At 53.8% G+C, this 18,542-nt stretch overlaps 2 protein-coding genes across 27 annotated transcripts in view; both read left to right on the forward strand.

Annotated features, from left to right (window-relative positions):
* Positions 1-139: 139 nt before the first annotated feature.
* BRPF1 (bromodomain and PHD finger containing 1) lies at positions 140-16,201 on the forward strand. Of its 10 annotated transcripts, none has more exons than XM_082415622.1 (14): positions 143-765; positions 2,213-2,372; positions 2,675-3,283; positions 7,046-8,005; positions 8,851-9,013; positions 9,544-9,675; positions 10,051-10,197; positions 10,980-11,289; positions 11,617-11,937; positions 12,259-12,543; positions 13,041-13,188; positions 13,767-14,124; positions 14,474-14,628; positions 15,353-16,201. In XM_082415622.1, exons 3-14 carry the CDS (start codon positions 2,685-2,687, stop codon positions 15,534-15,536), a joined length of 3,762 nt encoding a protein of 1,253 aa, XP_082271748.1. In that variant the 5' UTR covers positions 143-765; positions 2,213-2,372; positions 2,675-2,684; the 3' UTR covers positions 15,537-16,201. The 10 variants fall into 10 exon arrangements, with proteins under 10 accessions (XP_082271755.1, XP_082271749.1, XP_082271748.1 ...); XM_082415628.1 differs by lacking the exon at positions 2,213-2,372 and having other exon boundaries at positions 145-765; positions 13,767-13,903; positions 14,006-14,124; positions 15,229-15,367; XM_082415626.1 differs by lacking the exon at positions 2,213-2,372 and having other exon boundaries at positions 147-765; positions 11,620-11,937; positions 13,767-13,903; positions 14,006-14,124.
* A 2,189-nt stretch (positions 16,202-18,390) lies between these two features.
* The window catches only part of OGG1 (8-oxoguanine DNA glycosylase), a gene marked incomplete at its 5' end in the record, with an annotated part of 41,425 nt that continues 41,273 nt past the window's right edge, over positions 18,391-18,542 (forward strand). For all 17 annotated transcript variants that reach the window (XR_014251421.1, XR_014251422.1, XR_014251423.1 and 14 more), the window contains one exon: positions 18,391-18,527. Coding sequence is in view for 9 of the 17 variants with exons in the window: in XM_082415781.1 (XP_082271907.1) it covers positions 18,391-18,527 (137 nt within the window). The remainder of the gene's footprint in view (positions 18,528-18,542) is intronic.

Consider the following 18,542-nt stretch of genomic DNA (forward strand, 5'->3'; position numbering starts at 1 on the left):
CCAGGTCCCTACCGCAGCCGCGGCGCCAGCAGGAGGGAGGGAGGGAGGAGTGGGGGGAGAGAGGCGGAGGGAGGATGGGGGGGAGAGAGGCAGAGGGGGAAGGGAGAAGGGCGGGCTCCTCACGCCCAGTCCGCGCTCACCGTACGTGGCCGCAGATTCGCTACAAACGGCCCCACCACTCCGGATCCCGAGTACCGCAACTTCAGTCCCCAGAAACTCAACTCTAAGATGGAGGTGCTAGAAAAGCCATGTAGGGTGTCCAGGGGCCCTTCCGAATCCCAGAGAATGGCCTCTCGAGCCTCAGCGGGCGGGCGGAGATCTGTGGCGAAAGTGCAGCTCGGCAGCGTTGCGGCGTCGCGTTTACCCTGCGCAGACGCCGTCGCCGCCGCTGCTGCCGCCGCCGCTGCCACTGCCTTTGCCGCCACCGTCTCCGCCGCCGCCGTCCCCGTGCTGCCTCTGGTAGCCTCCATTGTTCCGGCGGTGCTGGGTCCCGAGACCGGGCAACCTAGGGGCTTTCGAAAGGGGCGGCGGCCGCCGCAACTGAGAGACCGGGGCGCCGGCGGGACTGGGAGCGGCAGGGGTCAGCGCGGGAATCCCAGGGAGCCGGGCCAGAGCGTGGGGCGGCAGGGAGTCGGGGTGGCGAGGTCTGCAGTCTCCGGAATTGGGGCTCCCCATCCCCGGCCCGTCTTTCCCCGCCGGCCTCCCCTAGTGGGGTCGGAGCCCCGGCGGGCGCCCTCGGCAATGAGCCCGGACTCGAGGTGGCCGGTGAGTGCGGGCCAGGGACCAGGGCGGCAGTGGCCAGCCGGGAAGGGGTAGGCTACTTTCGTGGGGCGCGCACTGAGCTGCCCAGCCCGAGTACCCTCGGGCCACTCCAGCCCGGAGAACTGACACTGCATTAGCTCACAGCCTGCATCCCGGGCAACAGTGTATCCTTCGGGGTTGCCTGGGGCTGCCTGGGCCAATGGCAGGAGAGGAGCCTTGTTTAACTTTTTACACTTTGACAAAGGGGAAACGTAGCCGCATCCGGGAGAGGGCTGCGGGCACCGCCCGGGCCCGGCCTAATCCCTCTGGCCTCCGCCCCCTACTTCCTCCAGCCCTCTGAGCGCCTGGGGCAGATGCCGCCGCCATACCCCTGGGCCTGGGGCCCTCCCCACGGGCTTTCGGATCTTAGTTGTCTTGTCTCTCCTCTGTGCTTCTGCTGAGTCCCAGCGGGACGTTTGCTGGAGGTTTCTGTGCTGCTTAGGAAGCCGGGGCAGCAGAGCTGCAGCGTTCACCAGGGACTCATCATTGAAAGAGGAGAGTTTGTTTGTGCTTCTGATTGGTTTGTTTAAAGACAGGTGCAGGTAGGAAGTAGGGGCGAGTTTAAGGAGTAGTTTTACTGATATGACAATCTGGGGCTTTGACAGAGAGACTGGAGCAGCTCACTAGCTTGGTTAAGTCGCAGGAGAGGAGCCAACAAGGACCGTTATTAATCAGGGAGCTCAGGGTGGCTTTGCTTGGAATGGTGCCAAGACCACAGTTAAATTGTTGAACTCAGCTAGGCCTGGAGAAATTGGGGCAGTCTCTCTGACCAAGCTGGGCTTCCTGGGGGTTGGTGCCATCTGCTGTCTCCACTCACCCAGGAACACTGGAGAGGAGGAAGGGAGGGCTCTGAGGACCAGCATGGAGCTGAGTGTGCCTGGATTGTCATGTTCCTGTTTGTACCCTTAGGGCCTGGTGCCACTCCCAGGGCCAGGGCATAGGCTTACCGTAAAGGCCTCAGAAATTAACTAATTCTTTCTGTAACCCAGTGATTTCTGCTGGAGTCCAGGACCAAATCATTGGCCACCTGTTCAGGCTTCCGCATGGGCTGACACTAGCCTTCATCCATCTCAGCTCCAGAACTGGTGATCCCCTCATTTAGCTATTCATTCAACAGATTATTTATTCATTGGCCAAAACAACACTACATGCCAGGTACTAGGGATACAGAGGTGGGTAGGCTCTGGTGTCTGCACTGCACCGCTCCCAGTCTAATGGGAGGAGACAGAGAACTTCCAGTGTGGTGAATGCCATGGTGGAGGTGAGGATGAAATGCTGTGGAAACACAGCTCTCCATGGGAGAGACAAAGAAGCATAACTGGAGTGACATTCGAGCCATGTTTTGAAGAATGAGTAGGAGCTCACTAATCAAGGAGGATGGAAGGCATTCTAAATAGAGATCATCTTGCAGGAATGAGAGGTTGTAACATTCAGGGACTGGCAAGTTGCCCTGGTTAGACAGAAATACAGCTGTAACTGGTGAAAAGAAGAATCTAGAAAGAAGGACTAAGGCCAAACAGTGAAAGGAGCACCTTGAATATCATCATAAGGAATTTGGATATTATCCTGAAGTAGGTGGGGAACATCAGGATGCTTTTAATCAAGAGACTAACATGATCATTTCTACTTGGTAGAAAGATCGTTCTGGACACATTGTGTGAGATTAGGCTAGAAGAACTGAGACATAGAGCAGGGTGATCAGGCAAGAGGTGATAAGGCCGAGACTATGGCCATGTTGTGGAGGAGGGGGCATTTGGAGCTGCTGTAGAGGTTGGCTGGCCAAAACCCTTGGGGAGAGGGAGGGCTGGAGAGAGTGGAGTGGGTGGCCAGGAGCTCTTCCCTGGGCCTGTGCTAACTGATCTGTACATTCTAGATGTGACAGCATGGGGGTGGACTTTGACGTGAAGACTTTCTGCCACAACTTGCGGGCAACTAAGCCACCGTATGAGTGCCCCGTGGAGACCTGCCGCAAGGTCTACAAGAGTTACAGTGGTATTGAGTACCACCTGTACCACTATGACCATGACAACCCACCGCCCCCACAGCAGACTCCACTCCGAAAGCACAAGAAGAAGGGGCGCCAGTCACGCCCAGCCAACAAGCAGTCGCCCACCCCCTCAGAGGTATCCCAGTCGCCCAGCCGTGAGGTGATGAGTTACGCACAGGCCCAGCGCATGGTGGAGGTGGACCTGCATGGCCGCGTCCACCGCATCAGCATCTTTGACAACTTGGATGTGGTGTCAGAAGATGAGGAGGCCCCTGAGGAGGCCCCTGAGAACGGCAGCAATAAGGAGAACACTGAGACACCGGCTGCTACTCCCAAGTCAGGCAAGCATAAGAACAAGGAGAAGCGCAAGGACTCCAACCACCACCATCACCACAGCGCTTCTGCAAGCACCGCCCCCAAGCTGCCGGAGGTGGTGTACCGGGAGCTGGAGCAGGACACCCCTGACGCCCCGCCCCGGCCGACTTCCTATTACCGGTAAGGCCGCCTCCACCCCCCCGACTCTGGAAGACTGGTCAAGCAGGGCTCAGGAGTCAAAGATAGGTGATAGGAAGCGGCAGGGGTAAAGCATAGCAGAAGCACACTGGTCCTGCCAAGGCAGAAGAGTGCCCCAGCTAATGATGATGGCACTTCCTGTACACTGCCACATGCCAAGCCCTGCAGTGGGTGTTCTATAGCCATTCCATTATTTTATTCTCACAACTCACTCAGGTAGGTATTGTTCCGATTTCACAGATGAGGAAACCACGGTCCAGAAAAAGGACCAGACTTACGAGAAGTCACATGTCAGTAGATAGCTGACAAACCCAGGTTCCTCTGACTCCAAAGCTGCACTATTTCCACAGTATCAAAAGGTCCCATTTTTTGTTCCTCTTTCTACTCCATCACTCTGTAATCTTGGGAAAGGCGTCCAGCTTTTGGTGTTGCAGTGATCCCATCTGCAGAGTAGGTATAATATTCCTCTGCTAGCCTAAAGGTATAAGACTAGGGACAATGATTTCATAAGGTTATAAAATCAGTTTGTAAATCTAAAGAAGTAATTTTCCCATTACTTGTTCTGTTATTGTCACCCATCCTTTAGCCTGCGTAAGCAGTATTTTCATCGCCTATGTTTTGTACTCCTCCAAGGACCCTTTTATTTGTTTCATTTAACTGTTTCTTAGTACCCCACTTCCTTCCAAAAATTAGTCACAGTGGCTCCTAATAAAGTCACAGGCATAGGGCTTCCCTGGTGACGCAGTGGTTGGGAATCCACCTGCCAATGCAGGGGACACAGGTTCGAGCCCTGGTCCGGGAGGATCCCACATGCCGTGGAGCAACTAAGCCCGTGCACCACAACTACTGAGCCTGCGCTCTAGAGCCTGTGAGCCACGACTGCTGATGCCTGTGCGCCTGGAGCCCGTGCTCCGCGACAGGAGGGGCCACCGCAATGAGAAGCCCGCGTGCAGCAACAAAGACCCAATGCAGCCAAAAATAAATAAATAAGTAAATTAATTAATTTTTTAAAAAAGTCATAGGCATAAGGCTAAATTCCTTTAACATGAGGTAAAAAATGAAGGAGTGGGGAAGTGTGGTGGTGGAACTACATACAGAAACCCTAGCTGAAGGATGGAATAAAAACCAAGTGTAAAACTTCTTAGAGTCGTGGCATCCAAGTCAAAGAGGGCATTTGGATGAGTTCGTTAAGGAGCCATCTTTGGTATCAACTAATCAGAAAGCCTGATCTCTGACAAGGACTTGTTGTAAAAGTTTTTATACGAAAGGTAGTTTTTACCAGAAGGGCAGCCCATGTGATGTTATACTAAATCTCAGTTTTTTAAAAGCAAATCTTTGGGAACTCAAGTAATTTGGCCCAGTGTGTCACTCTTCTCTCACCGCTGTTCACATGCTAGCCAGTCTCTTCTTCCTCTCTTCCATCCTTTCATCTCTTCAGCCCAGCTCCATTTCCTTCTGGCTTTCCACTGTCTCTCTTGTCTGTTAGTACTGACTGCCATGCCCACCTCCCAACACACAGACCCCTCTCTGGGCCTGCCCTCTCTCCTAATGGCTCTTCAGTGCTCTTGGCTCCAATAGGCAGCCCAGCCCAGCTCCTCCTCCTCCTTTTCTTCATCCCTCCACTCAGATTCACTCTTTCCTCCAGGGGATCAGATCTGTTCTCCAGGCAGCAGCTCTCAGCTGGTGCACTGCAATCAGTTGGGAGGTGTGTTGCATGTAATTTGTTACTACTGTTAGCAGAACTGCCTGTTTTGGAAATGATTTACTTTTTATACAAATGTAAGAAGACTTGAGGTCATCTCTCTAATAACACCACTTGCCTTGCTCACATCTGGTATGCTTTCTTGAGGGGGAGAGAGAGGGTGGAGTGTCAGCTGTTGTGTCAGGAATTGTACGTGACATGCAGCCTACCTTACCTGCGCCACAGCCTGTAATCTTGGTGCACGGTGGGGGTGTGTTATGCACCATCACATTATGTCACGTGTGTCGTGGCAGAGAAAAGGTTGAGAGCTGGTGCCAAGCCTGGAAGGGACCAGATGTTTCACACCAGCCCTGAGCCACACCCTTTTTCAAGGATGAGGACATTGCATTCACCTTGGGGAAGAGGTAAAGGGCTAAGGAAGAAGTTGCTTCTGACAGACACAGTATTTTAGTCTGTCCTCCCTTCCACCCCGTAAATGTCTTTCAAATGAACAACACTGAGCACCTCTTTCTGTGTGGTGAATCAGACATGGTTCTTGCCTCTACCTAATAGTGGAGGAGTTAAGACACAAAAACAGTTACAACGCAAAACAGGGTGGGGCAGATCTATACAAAAACTAATCATAAAGCTAACATTTATTGAGTAGCTGCGTGCCAGCTACTGTTCACAGCCCTTTACCTGTAGTAACTCATTTAATGTTCACAACAGCTGTATGAAATAGGTTCAAGTTAGCATCTCCATTCTACAGATGTGGAAACCAAGGCCCAGAGAGGTTAGCTCACTCGCCTGCTGTCATCCAGAGCATGGCTCCAGAACCTATGCTTGTGTGGCCTGCTCTAGCCCCCAAAGCTACATTTCCCTTGTGGAGAGGAGAGGGGAGGCATGGGAAATAACATTTATCTAGGGCCTGCTGTGTGCCACTTGATTTAGCCCATTTGTTTTTGTAATTCCATTTAATCCTGATGTCTTTGGGAGTAAGTAGTAGTATCCTCATTCTGTCACCAATAAAACTGAGGTTCAGAAAAGGGCAGTGATGTCCTGAATGCCACAAAGTAACAGAGCCAGCGTGTAAATCCAGGTTTGTTAGAGGGCAAAAAGCCCTGCTCTTTCCGTTGAAGCTCCCTGTAGCTTTACAACACCAGGGTCAGGCCACCTAGAGTGTGCATGGCAAGGGGGTGGGGAGCCTGCTTTGTATCCCAGGCACCTGGAGCAATCCTTAGCTGCAGCCCTGCTGGCCCACTGAGTGCTGTGAAGTGGAGTTTGAATTGTCACTCTGCCACTTCCTGGTTGTGTGAACTATCTGTGTTGGGCAGTTAATTAACTTCTCAAAGCTTCCAGTTTCCTCATCTATAAAGTGAGGGCAATAAAAACATTGACCCTATGGCTATGGGGAAAATAAATGTGATAACTTAGCACAATGCCTAGCTTATAGTAAATGCTCAGTAAATCTTAGCTATTCTGACCGTTATTTCCCAAGGCTATCCAGAGAGCACAGAGTACCTAGAGTTTGAGGGAGCCCTGAGCTGATGCTGGCACCAGCTAACAGGAGACCTACAGCAGCTGCATTCAGGACATAGCCAGTTGGTGGTAAAACAACTTATGTATGATTTGCAAATGAGAACTGAGGACCTTCCTTCCCCTGACTCCTTGTACCATCACCCAGACCACCCCAATAATGGGTCCTAGCTGCCCCATCCTTCAGGAGTCTGGCTGAGCCTCTGCACCTCAGAGGAGGCAGTGTAGCAGCCAGGACATGAGCTTTGAAATCGGCATGGTTGGGTTCATATCCCAGCTCTGCCACTTTCTCACAAGAGGGCCAGGGCAGGTGAATTAACCTCCCCAAATGTAAGGTTTCCTTTTCTGCAAAATAAGAATAATTATAGGACTTAGAGTGCCTGGGGTAAAGGTGAGGATAGAATGAGACAACACAGATGTAAAGGCACAGGCCTGGAATAGGGTGAGTGCTCGGCAGATGTAACCCATGGTCTTTAAGGGAGGGAAATCTCAACCTTCTGGTGCTGAGCTGCCTCTGTGCACTGCAGGTACATCGAGAAGTCGGCGGAAGAGCTGGATGAGGAAGTAGAGTACGACATGGATGAGGAGGACTACATCTGGCTGGATATCATGAACGAGCGGCGGAAGACGGAGGGTGTGAGTCCCATTCCGCAGGAAATCTTTGAGTACTTAATGGACCGGCTGGAGAAAGAGTCCTACTTTGAGAGCCACAATAAAGGCGACCCCAATGCGCTAGTGGATGAGGATGCTGTGTGCTGTATCTGCAATGATGGTGAGTGCCAGAACAGCAATGTCATCCTCTTCTGTGACATGTGCAACCTGGCTGTGCACCAGGAGTGCTACGGTGTCCCCTACATCCCTGAGGGCCAGTGGCTGTGCCGCCGCTGCCTACAGTCACCCTCCCGTGCTGTGGACTGCGCCCTGTGCCCCAACAAGGGTGGTGCCTTCAAGCAGACAGATGATGGGCGCTGGGCCCATGTGGTGTGTGCCCTGTGGATCCCTGAGGTCTGCTTTGCCAACACGGTCTTCCTGGAGCCTATCGACAGCATCGAGCACATCCCACCAGCTCGCTGGAAGCTGACCTGCTACATTTGCAAACAGCGGGGCTCAGGGGCCTGCATCCAGTGCCACAAGGCCAACTGCTACACAGCCTTCCATGTGACATGTGCCCAGCAGGCCGGCCTTTACATGAAGATGGAGCCTGTGCGGGAGACGGGTGCCAATGGCACCTCCTTCAGCGTCCGCAAGACTGCCTACTGCGACATCCATACACCTCCAGGTTCAGCACGCCGCCTGCCTGCCCTATCCCACAGCGAGGGTGAGGAGGAGGAGGAGGAGGAAGAGGAGGACGGTAAGAGTTGGAGCTCAGAGAAGGTCAAGAAGGCCAAGGCCAAGTCCCGGATCAAGATGAAGAAGGCGCGGAAGATCTTGGCAGAGAAACGGGCAGCAGCACCTGTGGTGTCTGTGCCCTGCATCCCACCACACAGGTATGAGGGGAGCAGGTAGACAGGCTGTTGAGGGAAGAAGCCCTGTTGGAGACTGACAGCCCACTGAGTGGAGTGACAGGGCTGGGGTATCTTATTCCTATCAGGAGCTACATAGAAGTTTTGGGGGTTTTGTTGTTTTTTTTTTTTTTTAATATCAAAAGAGATGAGCTCTAGCAGGTCACCTGGCTTTTACATTAGGAACCAGAAACTTCAGCTTTTATCTGGCAGACCTAACATGTGTTTTAAACTGCCTTCCATTTTGATGAGGTGGTTTAAGTTAGGAAGAAAGAGGATGGAATAGCTACCAGCCACAGTGGAAGAAATGGTCTGATTCTGAAGGGAGAATGGAATGAAGAAGGGGGAAGGATACGCTCAAGGAATTGTGAAATGGTTACTGCCACAAATAAGTCCAAATGAGGGCTGCAGTCATCAGTTATTTTTTACTCTCTCTTGTGCTATCTAGTCGATTTCCTATAGTTTACTGCTGTACAATAGCACTTCATCTTAAAACCTTCCCAGGCTCAGTCTGAGTTGGGTATCCCAGGGTCAAACAGTACTCTGGGCTGCAGTGACAAGAGCAGTCTTAGGGGCCAGGCTCCCTGACCCACTGGTGAACAGAATTATGGATCTGGCTTAGAGCTGGGAGCTTGGCTTCCTGTCTGCTGAGTTGCCATTGATAGCTCTCTTTGCTCTTCTTTGCCTTAGCCCAGTGTCATAGGCCTTTTTGACAATAGATTTATTCCCTATTTAGCCCCACTCAGAAACTCTCATTAGCCAGAGACCACTGTTCTGCTTAAGAAAATCAGGGCCCAAGAGGTTTTTCTCTTTGCTCTCCTGCTTCCCAGGCTCAGTAAAATCACTAACCGCCTGACCATCCAAAGGAAGAGCCAGTTCATGCAGAGGCTGCACAGCTACTGGACGCTAAAGAGGCAGTCACGGAATGGGGTCCCACTGCTGCGTCGCCTGCAGACACACCTGCAGTCTCAGAGGAACTGTGACCAAGTTGGGGTACTGTGTCAGATTCCCTGTGGGCTCTAGGAACTAGTGCCAGGGGGACGAGGACAGAGAATTTTTTTTTGGCTGTACCACCCGGCATGTGGGATCTTAGTTCCCCGACCAGGGATCGAACCCGCACCCCCTGCCTTGGAAGCGCGGCGTCTTAACCACTGGACCGCCAGGGAAGTCCCCAAGGACAGAGATTTGTGACTGTAGCTTCCAGTGTCTGAGGGCTTGGGCTGTTTCCTCCTTTAAACTAGGCCTCAAAGCAAGCTCAGGATGAAATCCTTACAGATTATTTTTAACGTATTTTTCCTATGTGTTCATCTGTTCGTTCACAGCAAGCATATGCTGAGCACCGACTCTGTGCTGGGCCTAGGGGACACGTGGGTTGAGGAGCTTCCACTTCAGTTAGTTAGTGAGCCTACCAATAAATCACTGTGCTCTCTCCTTTGGCTTTACCTGCCCTTGACCCACGTTTCCTGGGCTCTCGTCCCTTCTGGCTCTCTCATCATTTCCTGATCCCTCTTTTGCCTCTTCAGAGAGATTCTGAAGACAAGAACTGGGCCCTCAAAGAACAGCTCAAGTCCTGGCAGCGGCTTCGGCATGACCTGGAGCGAGCCCGGCTGCTGGTGGAGCTGATCCGCAAGCGGGAGAAACTCAAAAGGGAGACGGTGAGTGCTCCTGGGCCAACTCTTTTTTACAGTAGAGAAAACAGACCCAGGAAAACAGAAAACATGGACAAGTATGTGTCACCTGTCCAGGAAGCAACAGGGCTGATGCAGGAGTCAGGTCTCCTGAGCTCAGTTTGCTCTCAGGCCCACCGGAAGCAGAATGTCACAGGAGAGTATGAACGGAATCCTAAATTATGTGATGCAGGTAGCTGGTGCTGGGAGCTCAAGGAAGGGAAAGTCCAGAGGAGTCAAGTACACCGAGCTGTGTTGGGTGGGAAGGAAGGCGAGTTCCCATACCAGCTACAACCATCTCCTCAGACCTCTCTGCCAAGCGACTGGCCTAGGCCTGGCTGATTGGGCCTTTATGTGTGTCAGATCAAGGTCCAGCAGATTGCCATGGAGATGCAGCTGACCCCTTTCCTCATCCTCCTTCGAAAAACCCTGGAGCAGCTCCAAGAGAAGGACACAGGCAACATCTTCAGCGAGCCGGTCCCTCTGTCTGAGGTAACCGAATTGGACGAAGTAAGAATCCCTTCCCCTCACTCCACCTTCTTTCTGTTCCTCTCCCAGATGCACCCCCGCTGCAGGTCTGGGCCAGGGACTAGGAGGGGACCTTGAAGAGAGGGGCTGGTGGCTCTGGGGCTCCAGGATGAACTGGAGCCACATGCATCACCTGGACTCTGTCTTGTCCCTGTCATATCCCAAGGGCCCAGAATGGGAGGCAATCTGCACTCCTTCCCCAGAGGCAGGGACTGAGTCTGCCAAATGAATAATCCCAGGGCAGGAAGACACTTTCCGGGTGCTGAACCCTAGAACGGAGAATTTAGAAGGCTCAGCACCTAAAGAACCATCTCTGAAGCCCTAGGTCCTGACTGGCAGACTCTTCTCTCTAAAAGGTATAAAATGAGAGGCCTGAGGCAGCAGCCTCCTTATAAGTCTTAATGATAAGTAAAAAGAACTATAGGAATGCAAGGTGGTGTTATTTCCAGAGGATTCCCCTAGTCATTTTCTTACTAAAGCCTCATATGGCTCTAGGAGGTAGATTTGGCTGTAATTTCATTACTGTTTTCTAGGTGAGGAAAAGAAGGCCCAGAGAGGTTAAGAGGCTTGCCAAGGTCACACAGCTTGTGACTAGTAAAGTCAAGACTAGAATCCGGCTTTCTTTTCCCTTGTGCTGTATGCCTGCCTCTAACTGTGGTGGGAGGAGGTTGCTGGATGCATTTCAAGGGAGGTTGTTAGGAACAGGGGTTCAGGGGGAATGAGGAACGTATCTCCACTTAGGTACACCTACCGTGTTCTCCCAGGTACCTGACTACCTAGACCACATCAAAAAGCCTATGGACTTTTTCACCATGAAGCAGAACTTGGAGGCTTACCGCTACCTGAACTTTGATGATTTTGAGGAGGACTTCAACCTCATCGTCAGCAACTGCCTCAAGTATAATGCCAAGGATACCATCTTCTACCGGGCAGCAGTGCGGCTCCGTGAGCAGGGTGGTGCTGTGCTCCGCCAGGCCCGGCGCCAGGCAGAAAAAATGGGCATTGACTTTGAGACGGGCATGCATATCCCCCACAGCCTGGCTGGAGACGAGGCCTCACACCACACCGAAGATGGTGGGTGATAAGTCACACCTCCACATAGAGGCCAATGCCAGGGGTGAACAGCTTTCCAAAGTCCCCTCCCGGGAGCAGGCAGTGTAGGCAGGAAGCAGCTAGGCTGAGCAGTGGCAAGCTATCCCCAGGAATGCTCTCTAAGAAGCCAGACTGGGTGAATGGATAGCAATCCCTGCCATTCCGCATCTCGGTGCTACTGTTTTACAGCTGTTCCTGGTGAGAAGCAGAGGGGGAGAAGAGTGGGTTTCTTGTTGCCTGCCCAGGTTCACGGGGCCCAGAGGACTGCCCTGAGTCTGACCCTTTCCTCCCTATTCCCACCCCTGGCAGCAGAGGAAGAGCGGCTGGTCCTGCTGGAGAACCAGAAGCACTTGCCAGTGGAAGAGCAGCTGAAGCTGTTGCTCGAGCGGCTGGATGAGGTGAATGCCAGTAAGCAGAGCGTGGGCCGCTCACGGCGTGCAAAGATGATCAAGAAAGAGATGACGGCGCTGCGGCGCAAGCTTGCCAACCAGCGGGAAACTGGACGGGATGGGCCTGAGCGGCATGGCCCCTCCAGCCGGGGCAGCCTGACACCCCACCCGGCAGCCTGTGACAAGGACGGGCAGACAGACAGTGCCGCCGAGGAGAGCAGCAGCCAGGAGACAAGCAAAGGTCTGAACCCCGCAGCATGGTGGACCCCGAGGCCAGCCAGACTTTGACTCTGCAGCACACACTCAGCGCCTGCCATGCCCCAGGCAGAGGTCCCTCATGCACAGCCAGCTGCACTTTCTCCCTCATTCCCCAGTCAAGGGCCTCTTAGCTGCCTCTCTGGCTATTTGTATAAGAGACAATGTTCCCAACTCCATGACCCCCCAATTATCTCCCCTACTCTAGCTGGAGTTATGGTCCTATATACCCAGGGCCTACCCTGGACGTATGCCCTTCCCACATCAGGCCCCTCACCGACTCTCCTTCTCTCTTTCTCTGCTCCAGGCCTGGGTCCCAACATGTCCTCAACCCCCGCACATGAGGTGGGCAGGAGAACCTCAGTTCTGTTCTCCAAAAAGAACCCGAAGACAGCTGGACCGCCCAAGAGGCCGGGCCGGCCCCCAAAAAACCGGGAGAGCCAGATGACCCCCAGCCACGGAGGCAGTCCTGTGGGGCCCCCCCAGCTCCCCATCATGGGCTCCCTGCGTCAGCGCAAGCGGGGTAGGAGCCCTCGGCCCAGTTCGAGTTCAGACAGCGACAGTGATAAATCCACAGAAGACCCCCCAATGGGTGAGCCTCACCATCACCCAGCCCCCCAGTAGAGTGAGCAAAGCTGCCATCCTTCCCAATATAACTCCCACCTATCCCTTCATTTGCCCATAATATATCAGAGCTAGAAGGGCCCTTAGGAATCCTTTAATTCAATTCCCTCATTTTACAGACGGGGAAACTGAAGCCCAGAGATGATGACCCAGCTAGATTCCCATCCAGGGCCCCCCCTCCTGCATTGTATCACTTCACCTTTTCTCTTCTTATCCTCCTTGGGGAATCTCCTTTAAGCCATTTGTGTCCTAAGGCCAGTAACTGCCAAGGGAAGTGCAAGGGGTGGGGCAGAGCTGTGGCCAACTGTGGTGGACACTGCCCAGAGCTAGCTCTGCTGGCTAAGGTTGGAGGAATTTTCCAGCACAGAAGTGAAAGCCAAGCTCTAAGTCCCTCTTACCCCCAGTAGATCTCTGATCTACGTCTTCCTGACTGATTCCTTCCCTTCCCCCCTCCCCCCAACCAAGACTTACCAGCCAACGGCTTCAGCGGTGGAAACCAGCCAGTAAAGAAGAGTTTCTTGGTATATCGTAATGACTGCAGCCTTCCTCGGAGCAGCTCAGACTCTGAGTCCAGCAGCAGTAGCAGCAGCAGTGCTGCCTCAGACCGGACCAGGTACCAGTCCTCCGGGTCAAGACCCACCTCCGGGATGGCCTTCCAGATTTCCCTATGGGGAGTGGGGTGGCAGCCATCTTAGCCTAGATTAAGATGGCTCAAACCAAAGGTTCTCTGCAAAATAAATGGAATAGATGAGACTGTCACCGTAATGAAACAGAGGGGCCCACCCTGTGTTAAGCTGATGGTTTAGAACAGAGGGCATAAACCGGTTCCTTGTGGCCTGGGTTTGGCCTGCAGACATATTTTGTTTGGCCAGCATGGTATTAAAAAAAAAAAAAAAAGATTCGGAAGTGCCATATAAAATTCCCAGTTTCTATAGTCTCTTTAAAAATCAGACTGGCAATTCTGGCCACTGTTGACTTAAGACGGGCGCATGCATTCATCACTACTGCTATATCCAGCCCACTTCAGTCAAATCGCCCCCAAGTCCCTGAGGGCATTTGAGTTTGAAATTCTTCAAGTAGCCTCTGCTTTCCAAACGTCTTAGACCCTAGGGGCTTAAAGAAGGGAGGATACCCACCATGCCATTCCCCACTCTTCCCCTTCTTTGAGTTGAGCTTCCCTTTTGTCCACAGCACAACGCCTTCAAAACAAGGCCGGGGCAAGCCCTCCTTCTCTCGGGGCACGTTCCCAGAGGACAGCAGTGAAGATACCTCGGGCACTGAGAACGAGGCCTACTCCGTGGGCACTGGCCGCGGCGTGGGCCACAGCAGTAAGTACGCCCACCCAAAGCTAGGGGTTCTGGGGGCCCAGTGCCAGGGCCTTGCCAGACCCCGCACTGCTGATCCGCCCCCTCTCTCCCATTCCTGTGAAGTGGTAAGGAAGAGTCTGGGCCGGGGAGCTGGCTGGCTGTCAGAGGATGAGGACTCCCCGCTGGATGCTCTGGACCTGGTGTGGGCCAAATGCCGGGGCTATCCATCATACCCAGCTCTGGTAGGCTTCCACTTCTCCTGTCATGTCCCTTGTCTGCCAGCCCCAGAACACACACTCAAAAGTAGCAGACTTTTCCTACTCTCTGCTGAGCTGCAGAGCACAGGAGTCTTTGGCAGATAGACACTTAGAGGTCCCTGGTTAGTTTCTCCCTCTCTCCCTTTTTCTTCCCTTTGCCCTTTGGGCTCTGAAATAGTTCAGCATGGGAAGAAGCCAAGGGTCAGCACTGCAGCCCTAGGAGTGTGATAACCTTTTTCTGTTCCCACTTCAGATGTAGTCTCCAAATTCTTGGATAGGGTAAGCCTTGGGAAGGAGGAGACTGAACTAAACCAAGGTCTTATTACACCCTTAGATCATTGATCCAAAGATGCCCCGGGAAGGTATGTTCCACCATGGGGTTCCCATCCCTGTGCCCCCACTGGAGGTGCTGAAACTTGGGGAACAGATGACCCAGGAAGCCCGAGAGCATCTCTACCTCGTCCTCTTCTTTGACAACAAGCGAACCTGGTAAGGGAGGAGGGGAGCATTTGATGTGACTCATAGCCACAGATGCAACCCTCGGTATCGGGGCAGGCTGCCAGGGAACTCCAGCAACAGACAGCCTGAGCTGTCATAAATCAGTGGGGGAGGGACTTAGATCTTTGAGCAAAAGGGTTGTGTTGACCAAGAGTCTGAGAGACCGAGCGGGCAGCAGCTGACAGCTGTAGCTAGAAATCAAAGGACCATGAGTGACTGTGACAAATGTGGGGGTGGCTCCCCACCCAGACTAAAGTGGCTTCTAGACTTCTCCCACCTCTGCCTCCATGGTGACAAGATGGGGATAAAGCAGGCATAATCATTCAGGTTCTGAATCCCTGTTCCGGCACACTTACACGTGTAGTCTCTGGTTGTTAATTGTCTGCAGAGGATGTTTAATGTCACTTAAGTCTGCCTGGAGCCCACTGGACAAGGTACCTATTTCAGGGTTGGTCAAGGCTCCTTTCTGTGCCCATAAATACCCTATGATTACCCCGTTGTGACCGATGACTGGGCTCTTTTCATCACTAGCCTGTGAGCAGTTCCTTGAGAGCAGGGACTGCATCTCTTGGTTTCTTTAATTCCCACCAGAGCCTGGCCCAGAGTGGGGCACTCAGGAGGAGTTTTTGAAGGAATGAACAAGTGAGGAAGGCTGGTGCCTGTTGCTCCCCCAGAGATAAGAGATGACTTACTCGATTCTCACCTCGTCCTACAGGCAGTGGCTGCCCAGGACTAAGCTGGTTCCTCTGGGCGTGAACCAGGACCTTGACAAGGAGAAGATGCTGGAGGGCCGGAAATCCAACATCCGCAAGTCAGTACAGATCGCCTACCACAGGGCTCTGCAGCACCGCAGCAAGGTGCAGGGCGAGCAGAGCAGTGAGACCAGCGATAGTGACTGATACTGTCCAGCACAACCCAACCTACAGTGCCCAGCCACCTCTCTCCTCCCCTTTGCTCACTGTCCTGGAGTGGCACCGGCCTCTGCACTGACTCATTCCTGGTCTTGGGGCCAGTCTCAGGGGAAGCTGGGTGGGGGAGGTCCCTCCCGCCCTGAGTGCAGCTGGACTGTACGGAACACTCCAAGGGCCCATGGGGGCTCTGCGCAATGAGAGGGGAGGTCCCACAGGCCAGAAAGCTCCAGAGACCTCATGGCATTGTAGCGCAAGTTGGTGGGCCAAGGTTAGGACACTGCGTAAAACAGGCCATCCAACCACCTCTGCCTACTCATGCCAGGAGAACCCCTAACTGCCTGGTGGCCTGAGGCCCCTGAGGTGGTGAGGTGAGCTGGCATCTGCACAGCCTAGCAGTGAGATTGATGTCTGTCCAGCCCGGAAGAGGGGCACTAGGTGACCCCCTCCCCTGCTGTTGTAAATACTGTAAATAGTGGAGAATTTAAATTATTCTCATTTGTAACTGCGTTTCCGGGTCGCGCCAGAGTCATTTGGTACTAAAAAAAAGACTGGGGCCTGTCCCCACTTCCCTTCTTCCCATAGATTCCCCCACCTTTCAAACTGGTTTGTATTTATTTCAAAGGAAGAAAATATATTGATTCTTAGAAAATAAATGGTCTGTTTGGAATTCTTGGTTCTTGCCTTCTGCCAGGGCAAAAGGGATAAACAGGGAGGCTGTGTTCCTCAGGGATGGTAAATGATTGGGCCCAAGCGGTTGCTGGCTGCTCTGTCAGCTGCATTTGTAAGACAACAGCAAAGATAATATTGGCTTGGCCGAAAAGTTCATTCGCGTTTTTCTGTAACGTCTTACGGAAAAACCCAAACGAACTTTTTGGCTAACCCAGTATGACAGCTCCCATTTCCCGTGTCCTTCACTGAGTGGTAGACCCTGTGCTGAAGCACCTTTAGATACACAGTTTTGTATAATCCTTGCAATAACTATGGGGAAAGTTAATGACAGGGTAGATATCTCCAAAAAGACACCAAGGTTTAGACAAATTAAGTAACTTGCCTAAGTTCCCACAACTAGGAAGTCGCAGAGCTAGCATTTGAACAAGAGCCTGCCTCCAAAGCTGGCTCTTCAACCAATATGCCGAACGGCTGGAAGGGAAGAGTCTAGTGGCCATTCCTTCGTGAACTGCAGATGCTTCGAGTCCTTTGCCAGTGGGACGGTCCGGGTGCTGCTTCAGAGTCACTATAGCTGTGTGACCCTTCTTCCCCTGTTTAGCTGGGGACTGAGCAGGAATTCAGAGGGACTCTTCATTCCCCACCTTGACACCTTCTCTTCCAATTTAAACATTTACTGGAGGAATGCCCTCTAAGCACTAGGCACCTGTGGGCTGTCGTGCCTGCAGAGGAGACACGCACAGGAAGCAGCTGCCCCAGGGCCTTGGGGCTCCTGAAGCCCGGAACTGAGACGCTGCCAGGCTCACAGCCCCCCCTGCTAGGAACTGTGGCAAGAGGGACACAGATAAATCAGCTGCCAGTCTGTCCCTTAAGGAATCTGAAGGCTAATCGCTCAGATGCAGTAACCAAGAATCACCGCCCAGAGGCAGTTCTTGTGTCCCTGTTTTTTGTGTCTTTCTCTAGAAGGTAAGAAGTTACATGATACATCTCTCCTGGGCCAGGCAGCCGGCCCTGGCACCGGGGCTGCCCGGGGGCCACACACTTGGCGGTCCTGTGGCCTCGCTGGGCCGCTGGGCGCAGTCCCCGAGGAAGGCCTACCCGGGCCCCGTTGGGCAGGGCTGAGGGAGGGCTGTGGAGGAAGGCCCTAGACGGAGGGAGCAGCTGTGGCAGCCAGCGGGCGGCGCCCGGCGGGACAGTCCGAGGAGGCAGGCCTCTGACGAGGAAGTCTGTGAGGAGGCCTAAGGCTACAGCGTCGAGGCTCAGGGACAAGCCCTTGGAGGGGAGCGGCTCAGCGGGTGAGCGCGAAGGCAGAATCCTCGGGAGCCAGACGCCGTGGGGACACCTCAGGGGCTCGGCGGGCCCGGAGCTGCGTTCTGGCGCGATTCTCAGTGAGGGGGTGCTTCAGGGGAGGCCGACTGAGGAGGGCGAAGATCAGCCCGGAGAGGCTCGGTGAGAAAGGCTAAGGACGGCGAGGGATAGGACTTGGTTCTGTGGGCGGGCAGACCCTGAGGAATCCCAGGGCTCTGAGAAGATCAGACAGTGAGGACTGGGGCCTGAGGGCGCACAGTGCGCCTGGACCGTGGGGAGCGGGGATGGCACACGCCGGCGTGCCGAGTACAGCCGAGCCCACAGAGGAAAGCTCAAGGGCGGGCAGCAAGCCCAGCGCGCGCCAACCGCTGCGGCGCCACGGAAAGGCCCGCCCACCCGCCGCCACGCCCGATTCTCATTGGCGACTCTTAACTCTCCGTGGATTGGCTACCTCTGGATCCAATTAGCCGGGCTTGAACCGTACTTCCGGTGAGAGAGAGGTCGGATCCCGGAGAAAGTCGAAGAGCGCGCTTGCGCGCGCTTCCCAAAGTCGCGGCAGCTCTTTGGGACAGTGGGGACAGTGGTACGCTCCCGGAGGCTGTGGAGGGCGGGGGAGGATACGTAAGGAGGAAGGACGGGAGTGTCGGGACAGAGTGGGAGGGATGGAGCCTTGGTGGACCGCAAGGAGTGGGACCTGTGGGGAGTGGAGAAATTAAATAAAACTGGGCGGGCCTTAAATAAGCAAATTAAGAGGCCAGGATTTGGGGGGCGAGGCCTAGAGGGGCGTGATCTTTGGGGCGGGGTCTCGGCGGAGCGTAGAGCTGCTTTGAGTGGGCGGGGCCATCATGGGGCGGAGCCTGACGTGGAAATGTTAGCTCGCTCCCTTCTGCAGCATAGCATGAGACATCGCACTCTAGCCTCCGTCCCGGCCCTGTGGGCCTCCATCCCCTGTCCACGCTCTGAGCTGCGCCTGGACCTGGTTCTGGCTTCTGGACAGTCATTCCGGTGAGTGACCCTGGC

This window comes from Balaenoptera physalus (assembly GCF_965194825.1).
Source record: "Balaenoptera physalus genome assembly, chromosome: 11".
NCBI lineage: Eukaryota > Metazoa > Chordata > Mammalia > Artiodactyla > Balaenopteridae > Balaenoptera > Balaenoptera physalus.

Coding starts and splice junctions, on each gene's coding strand:
- BRPF1 (XM_082415622.1), top strand. CDS start 2,685: ATGGGGGTGGACTTTGACGTGAAGACTTTCTGCCACAACTTGCGGGCA. Junction 3,284..7,045: donor CGGCCGACTTCCTATTACCG/GTAAGGCCGCCT, acceptor TGTGCACTGCAG/GTACATCGAGAAGTCGGCGG. Junction 14,125..14,473: donor ATCCATCATACCCAGCTCTG/GTAGGCTTCCAC, acceptor TTACACCCTTAG/ATCATTGATCCAAAGATGCC.